At 42.2% G+C, this 24,743-nt stretch overlaps 1 protein-coding gene across 5 annotated transcripts in view; it reads right to left on the bottom strand.

The window, feature by feature from the left end:
* Window positions 1-24,546, bottom strand: part of POLR3A (RNA polymerase III subunit A) — a 69,084-nt gene extending 44,538 nt beyond the window's left edge. Inside the window, exons 1-15 of one of the 5 annotated variants that reach the window (XM_084845228.1) lie at window positions 24,341-24,546; window positions 22,990-23,449; window positions 20,464-20,599; window positions 18,896-19,033; window positions 17,322-17,493; window positions 15,636-15,790; window positions 13,497-13,736; window positions 13,006-13,168; window positions 11,331-11,467; window positions 8,797-8,900; window positions 7,567-7,708; window positions 3,764-3,904; window positions 3,281-3,350; window positions 2,582-2,709; window positions 175-313 (exon numbers count right to left, since the gene is read on the bottom strand). In XM_084845228.1, coding sequence (XP_084701354.1) covers window positions 175-313; window positions 2,582-2,709; window positions 3,281-3,350; window positions 3,764-3,904; window positions 7,567-7,708; window positions 8,797-8,900; window positions 11,331-11,467; window positions 13,006-13,168; window positions 13,497-13,736; window positions 15,636-15,790; window positions 17,322-17,493; window positions 18,896-19,033; window positions 20,464-20,599; window positions 22,990-23,246 — 2,122 coding nt within the window. In that variant the 5' untranslated portion in view covers window positions 23,247-23,449; window positions 24,341-24,546. Of the gene's footprint in view, window positions 1-174; window positions 314-2,581; window positions 2,710-3,280; window positions 3,351-3,763; window positions 3,905-7,566; window positions 7,709-8,796; window positions 8,901-11,330; window positions 11,468-13,005; window positions 13,169-13,496; window positions 13,737-15,635; window positions 15,791-17,321; window positions 17,494-18,895; window positions 19,034-20,463; window positions 20,600-21,164; window positions 21,246-22,472; window positions 22,700-22,874; window positions 22,956-22,989; window positions 23,450-24,340 lie in introns of those variants that run through there. The other 4 variants (XM_084845230.1, XM_084845231.1, XM_084845232.1 and 1 more) reach the window with 4 other exon arrangements.
* Between the last annotated feature and the right edge of the window lie 197 nt (window positions 24,547-24,743).

Below are 24,743 nucleotides of genomic sequence, written 5' to 3' on the forward strand. Positions count from 1 at the left end.
AATAATAATTCTAAAAGGTCTTTTGAAGATGCACTGTAGTGTTATAATGGCATGCTACCACAGCAGCATGCTTCTTCAATAAAGCCTACTAGACAATTAGTATGGTAGAAGTTACTGTTGCCAAGACATGTTTATGAGCTTCTAACCACAGGTTGAACAGCCACCTCCACTTACAGGAATCATTGCTGCACAAGTCTTCTCCCTTGCCACAGTACTGCTTGCCCTTGGTTCGGAGATTGGCCTTGACAGGACAACTGTCACTGGGCTTTAAAATGATACTGAAGACCTGCTTTCCAGTCCACAGTGTTACAGGCTGAAAGAGGGCAAGGAGAAAGGATTAGGAACACAAGCACAATGGCTTCAACTAAAGCTAGGGAACTAGAACATACAATACCGGACTTTACTCTAGGGAAGGGAAGGGCAAAATGTGATCCTCCAGTTGTTCTTGGACCATAACTCCTATCAACCCTAGCCAACACAGCCAATGGTGAGGGATGATGGGAGTTGCAGTCCAACAATGTCTGGAGAGCCATAAGTTGCCCACTCCTGCTCTAGGAATTCCAACCCACTCTTCCACTTCCTTTCAACTATTTGGGCACAAGCAGCAATGTATCTATAGGAGAAAATGGACAGTACCAGGGCTACAAGCTCTACCAATTAAATTGGTTAGATCGATCAACTAAAGCTTTAATCATAGATCAAAAATTGCCCTGATTAATCTATGGAGTTGAGGCCAAAGGATACACATCAAGACAGGCCATGCAGATGTGTTAACTTCCTCCCTGTTTCATGAAATGGAAGGAAAAAAAGCTCTGTTTCTTTGTAATCACAGTTTGTAGCTACATCTATAAAATTTTATATTTCATGGTGAAGCCTCTACAGCTTTCCATTTAGCAATACAAATTATAGAGACAACTGATTCAGAGTGCTCAGCTGAAATAAACAGAATCTGCTACAATAATGATAGCAGTGATGAGGGTTTTCCAGAAAATTTTTGAGTGCACATTAGGTTAATTAGCATAGGGTCATTTGGATAGGAAAGTTTTTAGTTTGCATTGGAAAATGTTCTGATGCCCTAAAGCAGGAGAGGACAACTTCTGTCCCTCCAGATGCTTTGGCCTACAAGTCCCATCATCCGTCATCACTGGCTTTGCTGATTAGAACTGATGGAAACTATAAGCCAAAACATTTGGAGGGTCACAAGTTGCTTAGCCCTGCCCTAGGGAGATCTAATTTAGCATGTTTCTTATATTTGTATTTAGTAAACATCAAAGCTAAGAAAAGTACCCCATATTAATTTTTTGTCCCAATATACCACAAGTATTTGACTTGAAATATTTGAGGAAAAAAATTAAATCATACTTAATGTGTTTTAAATGTTCTATTATATACAATTTTGAATTGGAATAGTTGTAAAACATTTAAAGACAATAGCACGTACTTCCCTTACAATGTTCATATTTCAGGAAAATACCAAAGGTATTGAAAACTGTTGACACACGGAAGGAGCAAAACTATCCGGATCGATGCTCACCTGTGAGCCTGGGGGTGACCGCCTATCCAGTGCAGGGCAGGAGGAGTGGTGAGGAGCGGATCTCCTCCTCGCTCCCCCCGCCCAGCTTTCGCAGCTAGACCGTCGATTTCAGCTGTATAGATGAGGGACCTCGGACTGTGGGAAGTGGCAGCTGGATGACACATAGGATGTGTCGTACTGGCATTTCCGACCTCCATGCCCCCGGGAACGCCCCATTTTTGCCGCTCTGTGCTGCTCTTACAAGTGTGGAGTGTGGGGCTGATCTGTGCTGCCTATGAGGTGGCGTGGGAGGGGGTCAGTTCTCCAGGCTCTGAGGTCAGTTCCCAGAAACCGACCTATTCTATGGCCATCTAGCTGTTGACTAGCGGCCATAGGATTGCGCCCTAGTTGTAGCAACCCAAAGAACTGTGCATGATATCCTGACAACCACTCATCTATTTCAACAGAGTTCAACTCCCTTCCACTAAGGTTATTGGAGCACCTTCAGTTTTGCCGTCACTATATATTAAGTTTCATTTCACTCTGAGATATATATGTATTTCAATGGAAAATATGTATTCTCTCAAATACTTGCTAGGGATAATCATCTGAAAAACATTAATCACAACTGCCAAGCTTGCCTAATATTGTATTTGTCATTGGCATACATCTATTTCTAGCAATGAACATATGAAACAGAATTTTTTCTATGGAAGAAATAAAGCACTGGAAAAGTTTCCACCCCACATCACTGAATGATGGGGCTTTAACATTCATCTCTGAGTCCAAAAATGGTCTACTTAAATCTGGTGTATTTACTGCAATATGATACATTCAGTACAAGGGAGGCAAGCCATCAAGACATACATGTTCAATTGTCCTCAAATTACAGAATTTGCTATTCTCCAATATGTCTCTCTTCTCACCCTGGTACAAAGCTTGTCTCTTGATACACTGCACAACAGTACCAGTGAGATCTACTCTGCTCTATGTCCATACAAAAAGAAAAAACAAGTTCTTAGTGACTAAACTCAAGCACTCTCTCAGTCGCCCTGACACACCTCATACCTTCAGAATTGCTGGAGGTGGAAGACAAACTTTAATTTTTTCATCCTTGCCAACCAGGATAGACGCAATAATCTGACAAGCTTTAGCTCGGTCAAAAAAAGTGTCTTTCAGTGTGAGGAGATAGGCACCTAAAATAAAAAAAACAAAAATAAAACACAAGTGTAAGAGAAGAGGCACAGAATAACATGCATTACACTGGCCATGTTTAATACAACAACAGTACATAACAAAATATTATGTATCTTATATATCTGTTCAACGAAAATCAGTTATTTGCATGAAAAGTTGCACTTTAGAAGCTAAAAAGGAGGGAAACCCCATTAGAAAAGAAACTATGTAAATATTTCCCCAGGTTTTTGGCAGGTTCCTCCTAGAGACTACAAGGCTACAAGGACGCATCAGAAGTTACCATACAGCACCCAACTAAGCCATACACAGATCCCACCACTGTCTGTACTGAAGACTAGAGCAACCCTGGCTTGCCCTATAGGAGAACTGCTACTCTGGTATAGACGAACCTCATCTATGACACTATGTTATTTTCTAGTCTTAGGAGGAATAGTTCAAGGAAGTTCCAGTCCACATATGACTTACCACCACCAAACAGAAACATTTAAGAGTCCTTTGAAAGTGTCTGTTTGTCTCTCTGTCTGTCTCTCCCTCACACTCACATGGAGTAAAATAACTTCAAATACAGACCTGTAAGGAAATCCTGAATTGCAGCAATAAGAGGCTCTCCATTTCTTGGAGTTACCAAGTTTGCTTTGGTCTAGATGAAGGAAAATATATTGTAGTCATTCATTAAACCTGCCAATTTCATAACATGTCCCATAGTTATTATTTGTTGTTAACTACAGTATTTCTGCTGCAAATAATCAAACTGTAAAACAAGGTTTCTGCTCTTCTGATTCACATATATAACAAAAGACATTCTCAACTACATAGAACATGATGACCTATTAACACACTTCTTCCTACACTCTATTCTCTTGCTACCACAGCCTCCTTCTCTTTTCTCAAAAAGCTGAATGGTGAATGCATTACGGAAGACTGTAGGAAGATGCAGACCCAGCTTTGTGCTGCAACGTGCAATTCTTGAAGATTATAACCAGCAACGGAAACTAAGCAGCAGCCATCAACTTCCTTCATCTCAACAAGCAGTAGGAAAAGTGGCTTGCTCACCCCCATTAGAACAAGTGCTTCTGCTTTTGCTTCTTCTGTTTGAGGAAGATGAAGATTCATCTCATCACCATCAAAATCAGCATTGTATGGTGTACAGACACATTCATTAAATCTGAAAGTCCGATGGGGTTTTACTCTAGCCTGAAAAACATGATCAAATCGAGAAAAGTAATAGAACAAAAACATACAAGGATTTCAGAATATGCCGATAGTATTTTTAAAAACTTTTGTTTTTGCTTTAAAATACTGTGGGGTTTTTTTAAAGGTCGTTCTTTGTGTCAAATGGCAACCTTATTTCATTGTTTCCAGACACTGCTAGATGCTTAAGATATAATATCATATTATTGGCATTTAAAGTTCTGTAGCCCCCAAAGCCAAAATTTCAGCCAGGTGCTAGACAGGAGAGACATGATGCCATTAGGATATTTGGGCTCATATATATTGCGATGTGTTTGCTACAGGGAACATCTAGTAAAGGGTTAGTGTATGCATTTTCTCAATAATTTAAAGCACAGGCTGGATCTACACATGAAGCAGAACGAGGTGGAAGAATATACTTGTACCACTTAATATAAGAACACAAGAAGAGCCATGCACAGTGGAATGGGTTAGATACTACCCCCACTCCTCTGTCCTAGTTTTATACATGCAGGAGGTAAGTTTGTGGTGGTGGTGGGGAGGTTAAACATGAGAAGCATTCAAACAGGGGCGTCGTTAAAGAAGGACCACCTGGGCACGGGCCCCGGATCTTCTTGGAGCTGTGGCCTGGATCTTTTGAGCTGTCCTAATTGCCATTTTTTACATTTTCCCATTGACTTGCATTGGAAAACAGAAACAGCTGTAGCATTTTAAATTTGTATGATAAATACATGAAATTTGGTCTAGTGGCTTTTGTGGTAGTCACAGGTGAAATTTGCTAGTTTCAAGAAAATACGTCAAAGCAAAGAGCTATACTTTTTTTGTGCTTCCACATAAGTGCATAGAGTTTGGGGACCTGACAGCCTCCATAAAGCTGATTGAACCTGCCAAATTTCAGACAGTTAGGTCCAGTGGCTTTTACGCTAGCCATGCATAAAGTTTCTCAAAGACTAAAACAAAAACTAAAAACTGTCAAGCCACCAAGGGGATTAGAGATCCTAAGCAGGTGTTTAAGGTGACCATTAGGAGGTCACTATCCCTAATCTCTGGTGTAGGGTTTTTTTTTTTTGAGGGGCAAAAAACTTATCTCCCCCTACTTTCCTGCTCTTACATGCCCTCTGTTGGGAGCTTGCTTTCAATGAAATTTTGAAGAGAAGGAAGAAAGAGCTCCATGTGAAATACTGGTATTTCACACAGCATCTGATTTTACTGTCCCAAACCGGAACATTTGGCTTCTGCAGAAATTTAGTACAGCAAAGGATCCAATCAGCCTCCACAAACTTGTTTCTCCCCCTCCACTTTAATTTCTCCTAGATAGCTGTAGGACTTAAATTGTTCCAAAAGGAGGGCTAGGTCTACATGGCGTCATGATCGAGGAACTGCTTAAGGTTTTAAATAGGTTCTACAGTTTTAAAAAAAGCTAGAAAAAGCCCTCAGCCACTTCACCTCATAAAGTTAATTTAACTACATGCAATCCTTACAAACCCTCCACAGCCTCCTAAATTCCTCTGAAGCACTAACTCTCTGCAAGGAGCCACTTGGCTTAGGGAATTCTGCCCCCCCCCCCCCGCATTTCCAATCACCATTCTTTTCTTCTTCCCTTCCCTTCCCTCCCCTCCCCTATCCTGTTCTTTCTTTCTCTTCTTTATGCCACCCAGAGCATATCTTGGGGAATTCTTAAAGAGAATTCTCTTTGGCGGGCAAGAGAAGTTCTGAACTGTATTTGACTTTATACAAATAGACAAGAGGGTTGGGTTTTCTCCTTCTCCTCACTCAAGCCTTTGAGAAGAGTGGGTTCACATGGTTGCAGAGAAACAAATCTGGGGCTATTTTGTTTGTCAGTTGCCATTATCCAGCAATAGGAAGGGCCGTAGCTCAGTGGTAGAGCACATGCTTGGCATGCAGAAGGTCCCAGATTCAATCCCCAGCATCTCCAGGTAGGGCTAGGAAAGGATCCTGCCTGAAACCCTGGAGAGCTGCTGCTGCCAGTCAGTGTCAACAATACTGCGCTAGATGGACCCAGGGTCTGACTCGATATAGGGCAGCTTCCTATGTTCCTATGAACAGAAAGCTTTAATAAACATAGGAGTTTTGGGTTTGCTTTTTAAGTGGAGGGGAGATAAATACTGCTAATTTATACAATCCTATTTATGCCTACTCAGAAGCCCGACTATGTTTAATGAGGCTTACCCTCAGGAAAGTGTGCATAGAATTCCAGCACAAGTTACTTTTGCAGGGCAGTTTGCGTCCTGATATTATTCATGTTTACTCAGAAATAAGTCCTGAGTTGTGAGCATGGTACTGCAGGCTTAATACAGTGCCTACCCAATTCCATCCAATGAACTGACAATACCCTTTCAGCTCAGTCCTATGCATGTTTTGTCATTTGAGTTTGTTTGTTTTTTATTTTGCATGAACTTTAGCTTCAATGGTGAGTGAAAGGCACTTAGTACACGCTCAGAGTTCCTCCATAACTTAGCCCTAGTTTTGAAAATAGTCTCATTGGCTGAATCCTGGTGAAGTCTTGGCACAAATGAAGTTATGGGGAGGAAGATACAATGAGGGCTTTTGCATAACAAGGAGGAGATAGAGACCAGTTGCACAAAAGAAGACATCTGTTTTTATGAAAAGTTGCTGGAGGATGGTAGGATGAGGAGGGATGGTTGCATGGAGGAGAATAGGATTGGTAAGGGGAGAATGTAAGTCCCCAGTGGTGAAAGAAAAGCATTCTGCATATACTCAGAGGCACTTTATGTTTAAGAACATAAGAAGAGCTGTGCTGCATCAGACCAAGGTCCATATAGTCCAGCATTCTGTTCACACAGTGGCCAACCAGATGCCCACGGGAAACCCACAAGCAGGACAGGAGTGCTATAGCACCTTCCCACCCATGTTCCCCTGCTGCTAACACTGATGAAATATAAATAAATTCCAGTCATTCTAAATGTGCATGCATGTATATTCTTCAGAAACTTTGCAGGTTTCGTGCCTGGGGGACACCTCTAACGACCTGTGCATTTTCACACAAATTTACCCAAAAACTATTGGGGAAGGGGTGAAGGAAAGGGAAAGCAAATCACCATACTGGAGTATAGAACACGGGCACGTAATGTGGTCCCCACGGGCACCAATACACACATTTCTTGGCGCCTGCCAAAGTGCTCCCACATTTAATAAAAGCACATTAACACATTTTCTTACTGGCAGCTGGGATTGCTGTGAAATAGGTTTCTGTTGGTGCTGAAAACTGTGGCTTCACAGGAGTTTCTTTAGTGTGATGGGGCTCTGACTCCACCTCTGCCTTGTACTCTGTCTTTTGGATGGGTCACATGACCTTTGCCATGCCTCACATAGCAACCATTCTGTGGTGGTGCCCAGGACAGTTTCTCAAATTGATAAATGTGCCTCTGGCCCTAAAAGGTTACCTACTCCTGCTATGGAATCCATGGAATAGTTACCCAAATTGGGCAGGAGAGCATGCAACATGCACTATTTGAAATCTGTAAGAGTTGCAAGGACAAACACACAGATCACATTTGAAGCTCAACATTGACAGCAATTAGTTTTCACTTTTTGGTTCTCTCATGCAAGAATAATACTTTTGCACGGAAGTCTTAAGCATCGCTGAATAGACAGGCCCCAGTAAGGCAAGTTACTGTGCTTACTATATGAGCCATGATGCTGAGCTTGTGCAAAGAAGGTTGTCGGTTGAACAGGACTATATCCCCATCAATGAGGTGCCTCTCTACAATGTCGCCATATTTCAGCTCCTGAGCCATCTTCTCACGGTTTCCATATTTCAAAAACCTGGGTGGGAGCAGGGGAAGAGAAAGAAAATCTATAATAGGGAAGAAAAATCTCAAGAGAAACTGATTGTGTGTCAGTTTTAACACAGAGCCTACCCATTTAGAACTACAAGCACACTTCTATAGGATTACGGAACCTTATCACTGATTCTTCGGCTGAATGAAATCATAACTGAAAGCTTTTCCATACCATTTTACAACAGGGAAGGAAACATTAAAACTTACAGGTCTTTGCCTTAATCCAGGTGGGGAGGACAAGACTGTGCAAATGGGTTTCGTATTTGCAGATCCCTACCTCAGTCAACCTGCTGGGGAACCTACTTGAAAAACTCTCCCAGTCATTTACCAGGGTTAAGAAATCTTAGGATGATTAAGACTGCTTGCATATGAATGAAGCACATTTTGAAGGAAAAAGCCAACTTACCTTGTCTTTAGATCAGCCTTCCCCAATCTAGTGCCCTTCAGATGTTTTGGACTAAAACTCTCACCAGCCCCAGGCAGGATGGGGAGTGGTTAAGAATGATGTGAGTTGTAGTACAAAACATCTGGAGGGCACCAGGTTGGGGATGGCTATTTTAGATGCTGCCTGCTTCAACACATACATGCCCTCTCTCGGAAGAGGCATTCCCTCCTGTGTGACAAGGAGGAATGCCTCTTAAGATAGCATTGCCCAGCTGCAGCTTTTCTAAGCCCTTATATTAAAAACAATAAACTTAAAAATGTTTCCCAATCAATCAGGGCTATCTTTTTAGTTGATCAAAACATTTTAATCAGTTCACTTAACCAATAAAAGGTTACAGTCTTAGTAATTATGCTTTTCAGCTGTTCAGGGAGAGAGTGGGGGGCTGGAATTAGTACATTAATACACTTGCAGTACATTCAAACACATGTACTGAAAGTGAATTCTCTATAAGGAATGAATTCTGTATAGATACATAATCAAGACTACTTTAAGCCAGAATGCGTAAAATTAAATTGTGAGGAAGAAGTGTTCCAGATAGCCTCTAGATATGTTCAAAGCAAGAACTGAAACTGCAAGGTCAAAGGACGGTCAAGTAGAAAGAGGCCATTTCAGATACAAGGCCACACCTTTTCATTTGTGTGTGCCTTTGCTGAATGAAGTTGGCTCCAGGATGAACCTCCGGACCATTCCGAACAAGTTTCCTCATAAAGTCGATGTTAGCTCTGTTTACCTGTAACAGGAATACCCCAGTTAAAAGCAGAACTCTCCCAATAGCACAATTCTTGTATAAGGCTGGCCCAAAGATTTTTGCTGCCTCAGGTGAATAGGAATTGTGTGCCCCCTTCCCCTTTGTGTATTATATAATAGGCAGCATAAATAGCAGCATATTAAATGACTAAACGTTAATGTCCATCATCCCTTGACAACTGAAAATACTCCAGGGGCTCACAGAGATCAGACAGCTCTTGATACTGTTCCTTGGGATATTAAACAATATCACACAACTGACAAGCTGCCTCTGTGCTCCTACGTCTCCTCTTGGCCCTCTAAGACATTTTCAGAACTGAGGCAGTGACCTCAGGAATTTTAGCACCAGAAGGTTAGTTGCACTCTATGGTCAGGCTAGCCTTGTTCTTTTGTGCATATACTACCACTCTTTTCAAACCTTCTATAGAATATGTGTAAAAATATAAATATGAACTGGTCTTTATAAGCTCAACCAGTTCTGATGCTGCCTCTCTCAATGTTCCAGGCAAGCAGGTTATATCCCTAGATTCAAGCCAGGGTTTGATAAACTGTAGACCCAGGTCTACTAGCAAGGCAGCTTTTGGGGATGTTCATACCATCATGGATTGTTTAACTTCCAAACATATAGACACTTAACTAGGCAATGCCCACTATATTTGGGGGGAAAAACCAAACCACCATGGATAACTGTTTGTTTTCATACTTACTGTAAGCTGCTTAGATAATTTTCTGTTTTGGGGAAGCATACGCATATAAGCGTCATTAATTAATAATTGATAAATAAATGCATTTGGAAGTGTATGTGGACACCATCTGATCAGAGGTGTCTACATCACCTTTAGTTTCATTGTACTACAACAATGAATGATGTAAGGCTTAGATTTCTTGCCTGAGATTGCTACATCTTTATGTACTGGAGAAAGTAGAACTACTGTAATTTCTTTGGTACGTAAGTAACAAGTATCAAAGCTTTTCAAAAGCCAAAAATGCTGATGTTCACATATCTGGATTTGTGGGCAAGGAATGCTGGGGGAATTTCTGGTTGTTGGTTGTTTTTCAATGTGCGAACCACAGTCAGGTTTTCTTGGTTAATTCCCTGGCCTAGTGGCACACTGGTGAAAAACTTATCAGTTGCTATGGTTCATCTGGAAACCTGTAAATGAGATGTTAGTTTATCAACCATTGTTTGGCCTAGAGTTTGAGCTGCTGAAGGATCCTTATGTCAGCATTACAAACGTATGATATCTTGGAATCACAACACAGCCAGAATTTTATGCCATACTTTGTCGTTTTGGATGGCATATATTGCCTTTCATCGGGCACCTTCCACTGAATGACACGAATGTTCATCAATTGTAACATTCTTATATGGTGTGAAGCACTGTGGGAGAGTTTTGCAGTAGGGTCTAGAATGACCCCAACAGCGAAGATTAGTAAGTTTTGCTCAAAATGGTAGCTATGATGAAAAAAAAACTGTTTTGCTGGATCATAAAGAAAGTTCTAACTGGGGGGAAAATGCTTTAAAAATTCAGGTTTATAAGCAGCTTTTGTAAACGTGTAGGTTACTATTGACCCCTGACATGGTTTGTGGTGATATCTGTGGTAATTTGTCTATTGTCTATGAAATATTTGTCTATTTCATATTTGTGTATGAAAATTAAACTGCCTATTGCAAAAATAAGGAAAATATTGTTTTTTCACCCTCTATGGTCTTTTCTTACATGAAATTAATAGAACACATTTGTAGACATGGTGAGTAACTGATAACTTTAAACAATAGGGTCATTTGACCCCTAGCACCTTATGTACATGGTTTTCCAATTGTTCCAGTTATTCCAATAGAGGCAGAATTGGCCCCCAAAAGTCTTAAGAGAAGAAACAGATTTCTTACTAAATTAAGGATCCCTCCCCACACCACCCAAAACACCTGGAACATGGGAGTTGTGGAAGACTGGCACAAGAATTTTATGTTTTTTCCCCTCAAAGTGTGAGGTGTGTTTGATCCATCTGTCAATGGAGGGTTAACTGAAAAATTCAATATTGCTACAAAAAGTTACAAGAACAAGTGCAAGGACATATAGAAGAGCAAAATGGTCTCATACTCATTTTAGGTTTTATACGCTGTATGGGATTCAACAACCATGGGCCTATCCAGATAATACATCCCTTCCCACCAAGACTTTATGCACAATGAGATCAGGAGCAAGTCAGACATTTATATCTCCCCCACAGCCCACCACAGAATAAATGGTCTGAACAAAGAGAATGTTTAGTTCCCACATTGGTTCTCCCTGCCTTGCCCCAAGCCTGAAATCTGCTCTTGATGGTACCATGCGTAGAGGTTCTGGGAACTTCTATAGCAAGGGATCACACCACGCAGGGGACAACAGACGGTTTAATTCTCTTTAATTACCTTCTCAGGAAATGTTAGTATTTTTGCAACATGAACAGGTACAGCCACTTCATCGATTCTCAAGTTTGGGTCAGGCGAGATAACTGTTCTGCCCGAGAAGTCCACTCGCTTTCCAGACAAGTTCCCTCTAAACCGACCTTTAAAAAAAAAGTGGAGGAGGGAAAATGCCCCAAACAAGTTCAAATCAGTCATGTAAAAACTGGCTGATTTTCCAAAGAGAAAATATGAAAGTAAGAGATCAGCATTCTCTTTTTTTATTATTTATATAGTACTGTCCATGTACATAGGACTTTACAGAGTAATAAGCAAGACATGATCCTGCCCCAAGAAGGATACAACCTGAACATCTGCAGCTGCACCAATATTGTGGAAAACCTTTCCCCACGAAGTGAGGGTAGCCCCTTCTCTGTCTTTCACTGGCTGATGAAGCCATCTTTATTCCAGCAGGCTTTTGCCTTGTAGGTCCCAGTGTTTTATTTAAAGCTATGTTGCATGTATGGTCTCTTGTCTTCATGTTTTACTTTGTTTATATAATTGTTGCATTTGTATTAATTTTTGTAAGCTGCTCAGAGTGGAGCAAGGGCACTAGAAGAGCAGGATAGAGATTTCTATATAATTAAAACACATTTTTAAATGGACATAGGAAGAAGCAATGAGGAGGGTGGAGACAAGGATAGAGAAGAATATGCATTCAGTTCTATTACGCATATTTAAACAGCGGGGGATGACAAAAAAAGGGTTAAGACAAACGTTTCATGGAGAAGGTAGGTTTTGAGGAAGTATTTCATGGGAGAGAGAGGTGCCATCTCACAAATGTTCCTGGGAGAGACTTCCAGACCTCAGAGGCATTAAGGGCAGAGTCTTGTAAGGGAACAGGAGGATTTCAGATGGCTGAGTTAGAAGGCTGAATGTCATGCAAGGACACAGTGGTATAGGAGGGCGCATGATTAGCATGGTACAAATCCATGGAGGGCTCTGGGTACAATGCATCACACCCTCCATAGTTTAAAGCAGGGGTGGGCAACTTCAGGACGTCCAGGGGCCATCCCCCTGCCCCCAGGCTGCAGTCTCCCAAAACACAAATTAATAATGAATTTAATGGAAAAAATGGTGTCCAGAGCACTATGAAGTGCCAAAAAAGTCAAACCATTTGCAAGCTAAATTTGATGCTTTTAGAGCTCTGTAGCAGCTACAGAGCCCTAAAAAGGTCAAATCTAGCTTGTGAACAAGCTAACTTCGACCTTTTTGGCATTCCATAGTGCTCCAGATGCTATGTTTTTCTCAAAACCTTTAAAAAATGGTGGGGGCGGGAGCACTTGGGGCCTTATGTTCCCCCACCCCAGTTTAAAGTATAGCAGACTAATTTTTGATTAACTGCTTTGTCAATTGCATCAAAAGGTACACTGGTTAAAATTCGCTAGCAAGTATTAATGTGCACTAATATATTAATGAAGAATAGCCCATTCCTAACACTAGGATGAAGACAGCCAATACGAGAGAGTCTGCTTGGCAACCCAAACAAACAAACAAAGCTAGAAAGCCCATATAAACAGTTAGCGTAACTGCACTATTCAGAGCAGCCAATAATGGGCTAGGTAGTTGTGACTGACTAAGACAACTTCATACATTCAAATGTGATAGGTAATGCAAGCATAGATCATGTTGAAACACCTACCTTGCTTTCCCTTCAGCCTTTGAACAAAGCCTCTTGTCCACTTCTTGGGCGCCATGTTGAGAGGAATGCCAGAGAGTTCGCTATTAATGTACAGAGCACATTGCAACTGCAGGAAGTCCCAGTCCTCCATTATCATCTGAGTTTTGGCTCCTGAGATTCTATGCTGATCACACAAAAGAAAGCAAACTAAGTTTCAGCACATGCAAATCCACATTTTTAGAGAACGTTCAGCAAGTCTGACAAGAACCTGATGGTGTTCCTATAGGAATTAGGAATCAAACCATTTTCAAAGTATCTTAACTTGCAAACAAGCAAATAACAAAAATAACTAGCATAGCAACTGTTTCAGCAACTGAGCAAGATGTAACCATTTTTATGTGAATTCACATTAACAGCATCCCTACTCAGGTGCGCATTTGAAAACTACCAATAAGAAGCAGAGCATGAACCATTCCTATTATAGCTATATGCAAAGTGAAAGGGTAGCTCACCTTCTTGATCACATCATTGAGGAAAATTATTTCTGTCAGCTTCATTGTTAGGTCATCCTCATTGGTGCCAGATTTTAAGTCGCTTACTACAGAGGGCCTAATGCACAATGGGGGAACCAAGAGTCGTGTCAGGATCAAGTCGGAAGGCTTGCCTGATTCCGGGTTCATCAAAAGCAGAGGGATATCTTCTGCAGGAATTCTTTTTAAGAGATTCAAAACCACCAAGGGATTCAAGTTCTCCTAGTCAAATTCAAAGGATTGCAATTACATGTTAACATCATAAGGCAAGAAACCCTGTTTTTGGCTACATCTCAATACATGTTTCCACTCTCTGGTTTAGTGGATAGCTTTAAAGCAGCAAGGAAGAGCAAGATGTTACTCCAGAATTTCAGGGACACAAATGTTTAGGATCACAATGTAAGCAACCCTGAATATGCATCCTTGGTCACCTGTCAAGACGCTACAGAATTTATGGGTTAAAGCATATTAAAATGCAAATATTGGCATTTCTCAAATTTCATGAAATTCACTTCTCCCTTCTGTTTCCTCACTGCCCTCATGCTCCATACCATCTGTCTCCAGCCTCAGATAACATTTTACAGCAGTTCTCTATTTTAGCGATTGCAATTAGGTCACAATCCAGACTCGATGTGTGTATATTTATGAAGATATGTATATACTTGTTTGATGTGCCCAGGTACCACAGAGCATGAGAACATCAAAACAGTCATGGATCAGACCAAAGGCCTATTAAATATTAGCACCCACAGGAAGCCCACAAGCAGGACATGAGCACAATAGTGCCATCTCACTCATATTCCTCCAGCAACTGGCATACTTCCTTTGATCCTGGAGATAATATACAGCCATCATGACTAGTAGCCATTAGCAGCCTTATCCTCCATGAATCTGTCTAATCCTCTTTTAAAGCTATACAAGTTGGTGGCCCTCACTACTCCTTGTGGTAATGAATTCCATAGTCTATCTATGCACAGTGTGAAGGACTCCCTTTGATTTGTCCTGAATCTCCCACTACTCACCTTCATAACATTATGAGGGAGAAGTTTTTCCTATCTACTTTCTCCAAACTTTGCATAATTTATCCACCTTTATCAGGCATCCCCCTTATTCAGCTTTTTTAAAGCTAAAAAGTCACGAACACTGTAATCTTTCCTCATAGGGGAACTGCGTCAGCCCCTTAAGCATTTTGGTTGCCCTTTTTCTGCACCTTCTCCAGTTCTACATCCTTTTTGAGATGCAGCCACCTGATTGAAAGGCAGGCCATTGCTAGGGGAAGCACAAGCTTGAGGCTTAGAAAGCTTTTCTTGACAATCAATATTTTGCCCATTTTCTTAGAAGAGCACCTAAGCAGGCAAATTTAATGTTCAGCTCTTCAAGCTATAGCCAAGATTTATAGCAAGTCATCTTACACAATAATTCAGTGAGTCTGGCAACACGTATGTTTTTTTCATGAACTCCAATACTAATTCCCTCCCCACTGAGAAAATAAGCATGTCTGGCTTTTTGTCATCACCCACTCATCAGCCCATGCATATGGCGAACACTTCTGAGGACAGAAATGATAAGGAACCTCCTCAGACCAATGATTCAGAGCTTGCTAATGTCAGCTCTGATCTTCTGAAGCCAAGATTTCAAAGGTTGCATACAGACACTGTTCCCGGGCCAAGATCTTTAAACTGGAAATGCTTTTAACCTAGGGCGCTGCATTCAAGCCTTGTATTTGGTGGCTGTGCTACAATCTCTCCGACCTCCTATAATGCCTTGCAGACCATCTTTAGGTTGGGTGGGTATGAGATGTTACCCTTCTAGTCTATTGTTTATCAGAGAGAAATAATGGTGCAATCCTATGCGTTTACACAGAAAAGCATCCTGCAAATCCCAGCATACCATTGCCAGCTATGCTGGCTGGGGCACACTGGGAGTTATAGGACTTTTCTCTACCTAAACATGCATAGGATTGCACCCTGCATGACTGATTGGCTTCTATCCTCTGATATTTCAGCATATTTCAGTGTTTTTACACATAGAAATCCTTAGTTATTGCAATCTAACAAAAATCCCCATTTATAAGGAAGAGGAAATTCAACCAATAGAAGCTTGTACAGGTTTCTCATTCACCTGGGCTTTTCCCAGTAAGGGTTCAATCTCTTTATTATGTTCTATAGCAGTGTCAAAGGACTGTATAAAGTGAGACACGACAGGATCCACAATCTTCTTAGTGGTCTTGTATTTCTCATGGATTATCTTTAGTAAGCCACACTTCTTTACAGTACCTACAAGAAGATAAATGTACAATCACATTTATATTGGTCACACTAAGAGTTTAGCAAGCAGAATAACAAAAAGGTAATCAATAATAAAGAGCAATAGAGGAGAGACACCAACAAAAAAATGTACCAGCAGCGGAAGTACTGCGGCTTATACCGTGTGACTGTTCACACAACACACTAACCCACAGTCAGTGTTTGAGTGTGGGTCGTTCTGAACCGTGGGTTATGATGCTGTCTGAACGCAGCCAGGGTGGCATGTTAACCATGCGGCGTAGCTTATTTTTCTCAAACAAGCCACCTTGAGAACCCATGATTTGTTGTTGTGTTGTTCAGGGTGGTTAACAAGCCACACTGCATGTTTAACAAGCCACCCTGGCTGCATTCAGACAACACAATAACCCACCCTGCAGAAAGCCTGCTGCATTCAGACAAATACACTAACCCACAGTTCAGCAAACAACTCATGGTTCAAAACAACCCACACTCAAACACTGATTGTGGGTTAGCATTTTGTGAGAACAGCCCCTGTCACTAAGGTTGAGAATGTTCAGTTCAAACTTGTTTTTTTCTGGCATAACAAAGTATCAATTACAAACAGAAACCAAGCAGTTACATTCACTCTTAGCATTCAGCAAGGATTTTAAAAATGAAGAATAATCACCACACAGCAAATTTCCACAATAAAAAACATGACATCGTACAGTCAAATATCACTAATATACAGCATGTTCTCCATGACTAAGCTATGGCCTCTCCCAGTTGTAGTCTCTCACACTGGAGTCAAAATAATGTTGATGCCATTTTGCTACAGCCAGAACAAAATTGGCTACTTTTTATATTATCCCTTTATTGTTGTTAGCAGGCGAAGAATGCAATCTCTAGTGAAAAATTCCTATAGAACATTTAGCATTTGGAATCTTTCATTATAATCTAAAGCTCTAGTCATCTTCACAAGTAGTCTACAGTTATTTCTGTTGGTATAGTTTTGTAAAATTATAGGTTACAATTTATAAACCACATATGGAACTGTTAGACTGAGATCCAAGTTAAGAGCCAGTATAGCGTAGTGGTTAGCACATTGGACTTAAATCAGGGAGACCCAGGTTTAAATCGCCACTCAGCCACAAAGCTTACCCTGAGTCAGTCACTACCTCTCAGCTTAACCGAAGTCACGGAGTTCTCAGGAGGATAAAAGAGGGACAGGGGAAAATAAAGCTGTACTGAGCTGCTTGGAGGGAGAATGAGATAAATAATGGACAAACGATTTGTAGACAGGGGCCATGACAGCTAAGTCCAAACAAGACAAGCATGATCTTTTCCCAGTATTTCTTCAAAGGACATTATTGGGCAATGTGCAGGGAAGAAGTATACTGTTTGAAACTGATGTGTTTTACTCACAGCTGGACTTGTGGTGGACTGCAGTTGGCATGACATGCTGCACAACACATACAAGGTTCAATTAACTGGCCTAAAACGTTCCAGACTTTAGGTGCAGGAGGGACTCAAGAGCAAAACGGCTGTTTCCTACACTCACCATTAAAAGCCCCGCAATATGGGCAGGTGTTCTTTTTCCTGCATTTTTCAGAGACCTTTTTTTTCAATCCCCGTTTCTGGAGATAGGTCAAGCCAGGTCTCTTCAGATAATCCAAAAACTGTTTCTGTTCTTCACAGGTCAGCATGATACGGCAACATGTCTTGCAAATCATCTTAAAGAGAAGCAGAAAATCTTTAAAATCATGATTCACTGTTGACCAGCACACCTTGAAGAATGGCACAAATTTTTCATATACAACACACTGTGCCACTCAAGGCAGAAGGCTGAATGATCTGAGCTTCCTGTCAGTCACTTACACCCCTCCATATCTATGAAATGCAATAAATCTAAGAAATGGCAGAAGCTTCCAAACAAAATATACTTTCAAATACCTATGAATGCTTGGGGAAATCTGTTCTATAGAACACTTCATTGATCTTAATTACGCAGAAACAGTATATATCAAACATCAGAGTCATGACTTCAGGTTTTGAAAAATACCGTAAAGATGAAACAGAATAGCATTGTTTTTGCACAGACTGTATATTGCTTTCTATGCCAAATACTGTAATATGCTGCTTTCTGCAGAGTATATTGGAACCTGAGCACATGAGCATTTATTTAGAAGTAAGTTCCACTGGGTTCAATGGGATTTTCGAAGAAGTTGGTGTAGAACTGCAGCCTTACAGTGTTCAAAGCACTTCACAGTAAACTTTACAACAGTCCTGTAAGGTAAGCTCAGTATTCTCCTCCACATATAGCAGATGGCAAAAAGAAGAAGTGCTAAGGCTGAGAGAGAGCTTGCCCTGGTCACCTAGGGAGTTCAAAGTTGAGGAGAAATTTGAACCAGGGCCTCTCTCTAAGTCATTACATTATACCAACTTCTCTCCTTTACTAAACTTTCCTCTTTAGTGGAAATTGTGCACTACAATGGTGTGGTTCGCATGTCACAATAACCCATATCTTAAAAAAACTGTAGGTTGTCATGAACAAGCCCAGACAATCCTGCTGCAAATGAGAGCAGCTAAACAACCCACAGACCTTCTGTCCATGGTTTGGTTAGCATTACATGCAGTCTAGGAATTCTGGCCCATCTCTCCTCCAACAAGCAAGAGAAAGAACCCATGGTTTCTTGCTGGGTTGTTTCTTTGGCTTGTCAGAGGAGAGGCAAGCCAGAGTTCCTGGGTCACATGTAATGCTAACCAAACCACAGACAGAAGGTCAGCGGGCTTAGCTGCTTCCACCTGCAGCAGAAGCGATCGGGCTTGTTCACAATAACCCAGTTTAACAAAAGTGTGGGTTGTTGTGATGTGCGAACTGAGCCCAGTTAAAACCACCCCAAAGCCTTGATAGCACAAATCAACTATAACATCTCAAAAGCAAAATGACTCCCCTAGGCTGTTAGCCCTATCAGATATCATTAGGAATCAGGTCATTTACATGCCATATTTGCCCACGTGTCTTATCAGAGGCATCACCTGGACATTTACCCATGCCTAGAATAGTCCATTATGTGAAGGACTCCTCTCAGCCAGCCCATCATCTCTGGTCCTTGACATTTAATGCAATTTTACCTGCAAAATGCCTATCACTGCTTTGAAGTACCCCACATGGAAACAAGGCAACTCCAAGTCAATGTAGCCATAATGTCCCAAACATTCTGCCAGATTCTTCCCACAAGTTTCACATGGACGGTCCTTTTCACTTGTACCCTTGGGAATAGAGATAAATAAAACAATCAAAAGGGTGGGAAGAGGTGAACATTTGTCAAGCTGCTTTTCTATACATTTCAACTAGCACCCCACTGTTACTTATCCATAGGACTATAGAAAAGAAAATCTCAGGCATGGGAAATAAATGGACCCACACCCTTTTGTGTGGCCTGCAGGTTTTCATTAGAATATGGATAATACCAGAATTCAGTGTAACCCTCATGGAAGCATCCTGCCATTTAAAAACATGATGGCAAATTTATTAAGCAGCACAGAAGGAAGTGATAAACAGAAATCTATGTTGCACTGCACTTGGGTTAGTGAAGCCTCCAACACCAACTGGTTGAACTGGTGAGATGGCATGGAATATTCATGAACATTAATGCTCACAAATCAAAGCTATTAGGCACTAAGAACCTCACCAGTGCCAAAACAAGGCCCAGCTTAGAGCAGGGGTGGGGATCACCTCCATAATTGCCAAGTGCTGTGAGAACCTCTCTAAAATGCAATGCAACTGCAGTACTGACCTTCATTGCCCTTCCCATCTTCCAGCCAGAGAGGAAGGTTGGGACTCATCTCATCAAGTTTGCTGGAGGTGATGGAACACTAGCAACAGGGAGTAGGACTGGCGACCCCTACCATTACCACTTATTAACTGCCTTCTGTATACATTTCAACCTTTCTTCCCACAAGAAACCACAAATCCTAAGTTCTGTCAAGACACCCACTACACACACACACATACATACACTTCCAACCAGAAAATAGGGATGTGAACTAAGCAATTCATTTCAGTAAAAGACTTTGAGCAAAAGTAGACTTTGAGCTAATGAACCTAAGATTTCCTTTAGCACAGAATTCTAGACCCTCAAGTACATCTTTCACCAAGACACATTTTGCATATGAAAAGAGCTGGTGTATAAGGAGAATCCATTCCTTTTGGCACGTGAACATACCAAGCTGTTTTAAGGCACAATCCTATGCATGTTTAGACAGAAAAAAGCCCTAAAACTCCCAGCATGGCTGGCTGGGAATGCTGGAAGTTGTACTTTTTTCTGTCTAAACATATATAGGATTGCACCCTTATTCTGTCAAACTATTGGTCCATCTAGTCCAGGAATGTCTACTCCCCAATGTCTCATGTTGAGTTTTTTCCAAGCCCTGTTGCCCAAGATCCTTTCTAACTGGTGATGCTGGGATTGAACCTGGGACCCTCCGTAATGCAAAGCATGTGCTTGATCACTAAGCTTTGGATCCTTCCCTAGCCAAAGCTGTAACAAATTTGTATTTGAGCTAGCGGTTTTGTTGTTGAGAACATACTGGGTTTCGATTTAACACGAGTTAGTTTGTTCTGGAACTCTCTGGATATTTATTCCCTGGATTTTATTTGGACACATATCAGGATAGGATTAAGGAGAGAAAGGTCTTACCATTCGATGGTCCAGTACACCATACAGCAGAGGAGAGTGATTGTTATCTTGAGTGTACAGATTTTTACTAACCACCTGGATGTGAGCCTGTTGCCGCATCTCTTCTGGAGACTTCATCCCAAAGCAGATGTGGCTTCTAGAACAGAAAACAAATACTACAGAATATCATAAAACAGGGGTACCTTGATTACTATTTTGACATCTCAGCAGGTGCAAAGTATGGTGGCTTGCCTCTGACAGGTAAGGGACTCCAAAAAGTCAGCAAGCCAAGCTTCTGTACTTATACCTTGTGGCTTTCTTGGCATAATTCAGAATGCTGACCCTAACATATAAAACCATGAATGGCCTGGACCCAACAGGACACCTACACATCCCACTGCGATAGCTAATACTGGCCAAGAGTTTCTCATTCATTCGTTCATTTGACTTGATTTGTAGCTCACCTTTCTACCAAGAAAAATGGCACTCAAGGCAGCATCACTTGAAACCTTATTTGGCCATTTTTCAAAGATCAGGGCTAAGCTAAAAATGGATTAGAACACATATACCTTTTCTAGTATTGTACACACCTTTCCTCCCTGGGCGTATATAAGCCCTCTCATAAACAAGCAACAAGAACTGAGTTATACACCACCTCAGCTTGATCCTGCACTGTTCCCTTCTATAAATGTTGGGCCAGTCAGACTCTCAGCCCAACCTACCTCACAAGGTTGTTATGAGGATAAAATGAAGAGGAGGAGGATTATGTATGCCACCTTGGGCTCCTTCAGGAGGAAAAAAGCCTGGATATAAACATAATAAATAAATAATAAACTATCTGTCAGGATGTGGGGTGAAGCAAGAAGCATGTAAGAGAAGCAACCTCTCCCACAGGGCTATCACCTTGAGCTGGGGGAGGGGGCAGCCTACATAAAGTTACACTTTGGACAAAGCAGGGAATTTCTTGAGATTACTTTGTATCTTTTATCACATATGATTATGCCTCAGATGCTTCTATGAGCAACCAATACATTTGAGTAACCTTCTTATATGCACATATATAGCAACTTGAACAAGACTGCTTTGTCAGTTCAGCTTTCTAGGACTATATAGTGGATAATATTTTGCCATCAGATAATATTCTAAATGTTTCCAAGTAGCTGGTGATATAAAAACGTATGAAACACAGGCGATAGAAAGGAGAATGGCAATGTAGTGCTGATACCTACTACCAATTTTCCACTATTACAGTGAAATCCTATACATGTCTTCTTGTTGTTGTTGTTCAGTCATTCAGTCATGTCTGACTTTTCGTGACCCCATGGACCATAGCACACCAGGCCTTCCTGTCCTGTGCTCTCTCCCGGAGTGTGCTATACATGTCTACTCAGAAGTAAACACTGTGTTCAGTGGGACTTACTCCCAGGAAAGTGTAAAAAGAATTGCATCCTTAAATACAATTCTCCTATCACCTCTCAAGAATTCATTCACTCTCACAGGCTACTGTGTAACCTTTTGAATAAAATATTATGGGCATGATACACTTCAGTAAAATCCCATGCACGCTTACTCCAGGATTAAGTGCCACTATGTTCAGTGGCACTTATTCCCTAATATGTGTTTTTAGGACTGCAGCCTTAAAAGTCCCATTGATTAAAAAGGAAGAAAGCACCAACAAGCTGATATTTTCGGCTAGTATGTCTTTTTAGTATTTTACATTTTAAGCCACACTGAAGGCATTGGCATAAAGTCAGTATATAATTTTAGCATGTGGATACGGGGTTGCATACGCAATACTAGTCAAAATTACAGCGTCTCATAACGCATTTCTCATTCTCGCTCGTTGGGCTCTCTCGGCGGTGTCCCAACGCGCTTGATCGGGCCCAGCCCGTCGGCTTAGACTTGCAGAGCATCCGCCGGGGCCCTCCACTCCACCGCAGGACTTGAGGAATGCCCACTCCTGCCACTCACTCCCCAAGCCCCGCCCCTAACTGAGCCCCGCCCGGTGAGCCACCCCCCCTCCCCCTTACATCTTCTTGGCCACGTCCGTCTCGCGGAACTGCTCCTTCACCATGGCGACGGTTAACCTCCCCCCCCCCCGTCAGTGGCGAGGGAGAACGGGACCGGGGACGGCGGCAGCTCCCCGCCTCAGCCGACGCGGCACGGGCCGAACCTCTCGCCCTCGCGGAGCCTGCGCCGGCCGCCGCAGCCCCCCGCTCGTGACGTATGACCACAAAGGACGCCCACTTGGCAGCCCGTCGCTTTCCTTTGGCGTCATCGAGAGGACGGGAGGGAGGGAGGAACAGCAGGCAGAGAAGCGAACGCTGGTGGCCATAGAGAGAAAGTCGGAAAACGACCATAGATGTAGAAAGCCTCTCCTCCAATACCTTTGCCTGCTACTTATGCACACTTACTCTGGAAGTCCCACTGACCTCAAGAGAGCTTACTTCTGAGTAGAGCGCTATAAGCCGCTGCGAGGTTCTTCGTTGCTCGTGCTGCAACAGACCCACGGGGCCAGCCCTATGCGAGCTGTAATCATAGACTTACAGCAGAATCCCCTGCACGACTGCTTCTGTTAAGTTCAGCGAGACGTTGTTGTTCAGTCGTGTCCGACTCTTCGTGACCCCACGGACCATGGCACGCCAGGCCTTCCTGTCCTGCGCTCTCTCCCGGGGTGTGCTCCAGTTCATCTTCATTGCATCGGTGATGCCATCTAGCCATCTCATCCTCTGCCGTCCCCTTCTCCTTTTGCCTTCAGTCTTTCCCAGCATCAGGGTCTTTTCCAGGGAGTTTTCTCTTCGCATTAGGTGGCCAAAATATTTGAGCTTCAGCTTCAGTATCTGCCCTTCCAATGAGCACTCAGGGTTGATTTCCTTTAGGATGGACTGATTTGATCTCCTTGCAGTCCAGGGGACTCATAAGAGTCTTCTCCAGCACCACAGTTCGAAAGCATCAATTCTTCGGTGCTCAGCCTTCCTTATAGTCCAGCTCTCACAGCCATACGTTACTACGGGGAAAACCATAGCTTTGATTAGATGGACCTTTGTCAGCAAGGTGATGTCTCTGCTTCTTACTATGCTGTCTAGGTTTGCCATAGCTTTCCTCCCAAGGAGCAAGCGTCTTTTAATTTCATGGCTACAGCCACCATCTGCAGTGATCTTGGAGCCCAAGAAAATAAAATCTGTCACTGCTTCCATTTCTTCCCCTTTTATATGCCAGGAAGTGATGGGGCCAGATGCCATGATCTTAAGTTTTTTTAATGTTGAGTTTCAAACCAGCTTTTGCACTCTCCTCTTTCACCCTCAACAAGAGGCTCTTTAGATCCTCTTCGTTTTCTGCCATTAGGGTGGTATCATCTGCGTATCTGAAGTTGTTAATAATTCTCTCAGCGATCTTAATTCCGACCTGTGATTAAGTATGGATACGATTTCAGCCCTAATGCCTCAACTGGCACACAGGGTCCAATTCCCCCCTCACCAAACAAAAGAGAGTTGCCAAGACAGGAGTTCATGCCCCTTCTGACTCAGACATGTGTGGATGTATGCAAGAGAACCCTTTTGAATGTGAAAACATTTTACAAGCCCAGCGTATCTACATGCAAACCGATGCAGCACAAGACTTCTGCATACAATTAAGCACTTCATTTGGGCTAGGAGAGGATCTGAAATGGCAATTTAACTAGATTGACCTTTGTTACAGCCTAAGGAGTATGGGGGATTATCAGCCCCGCATCCACCTCTAACCTGTTGCATTAAGAGAAAGCTACCTTGCAGGACTATCGTAAGCTACAGCCCCCTTCAGACCTGCAACATGGGGACAAGGGATTGTTTTGGCATTAATATCCGTAGGGCATTTTAAGTGTTTCAAAATCAAACATGAAAAAAATCAAAATAAATACTTTTCCCTCCAAAGAAGATTTGAGGTAGAAAGAACATGAAGTCCTGTTTCGCTGCTACTTCTTGTTTGGAGGGAAACATGCTGTTGGCACACACATGCTGTTGGCACCGGTACACCAAAGTCTCGGATTTCACCATTGATTTCTTCGAGCAGCTCACTTCGGCCTTGTGAACCGGTGGTTTCCAATGAGAACCCGGAACCTTGTTCTCTATTTTCTTATCTACAAAAAACTACAAGTAGGCTGAACTTCCGGGATGAAATTGAAAGGTGTTGGTTTAAAATCCTTTCAATGAATTCGGGCGTTGGTGGCGCTCCAGCAACCTTCCCCAACGGGCGCCCTCCAGTCGTGTTGGACTACAACTCCCAGCCAGCATGGGATGGGTGCCCGCCGGATGTGCGCGACT

Source organism: Heloderma suspectum, chromosome 3, assembly GCF_057233095.1.
Source record: "Heloderma suspectum isolate Gila_16-S chromosome 3, 16-S_ref, whole genome shotgun sequence".
Classification (NCBI taxonomy): domain Eukaryota; kingdom Metazoa; phylum Chordata; class Lepidosauria; order Squamata; family Helodermatidae; genus Heloderma; species Heloderma suspectum.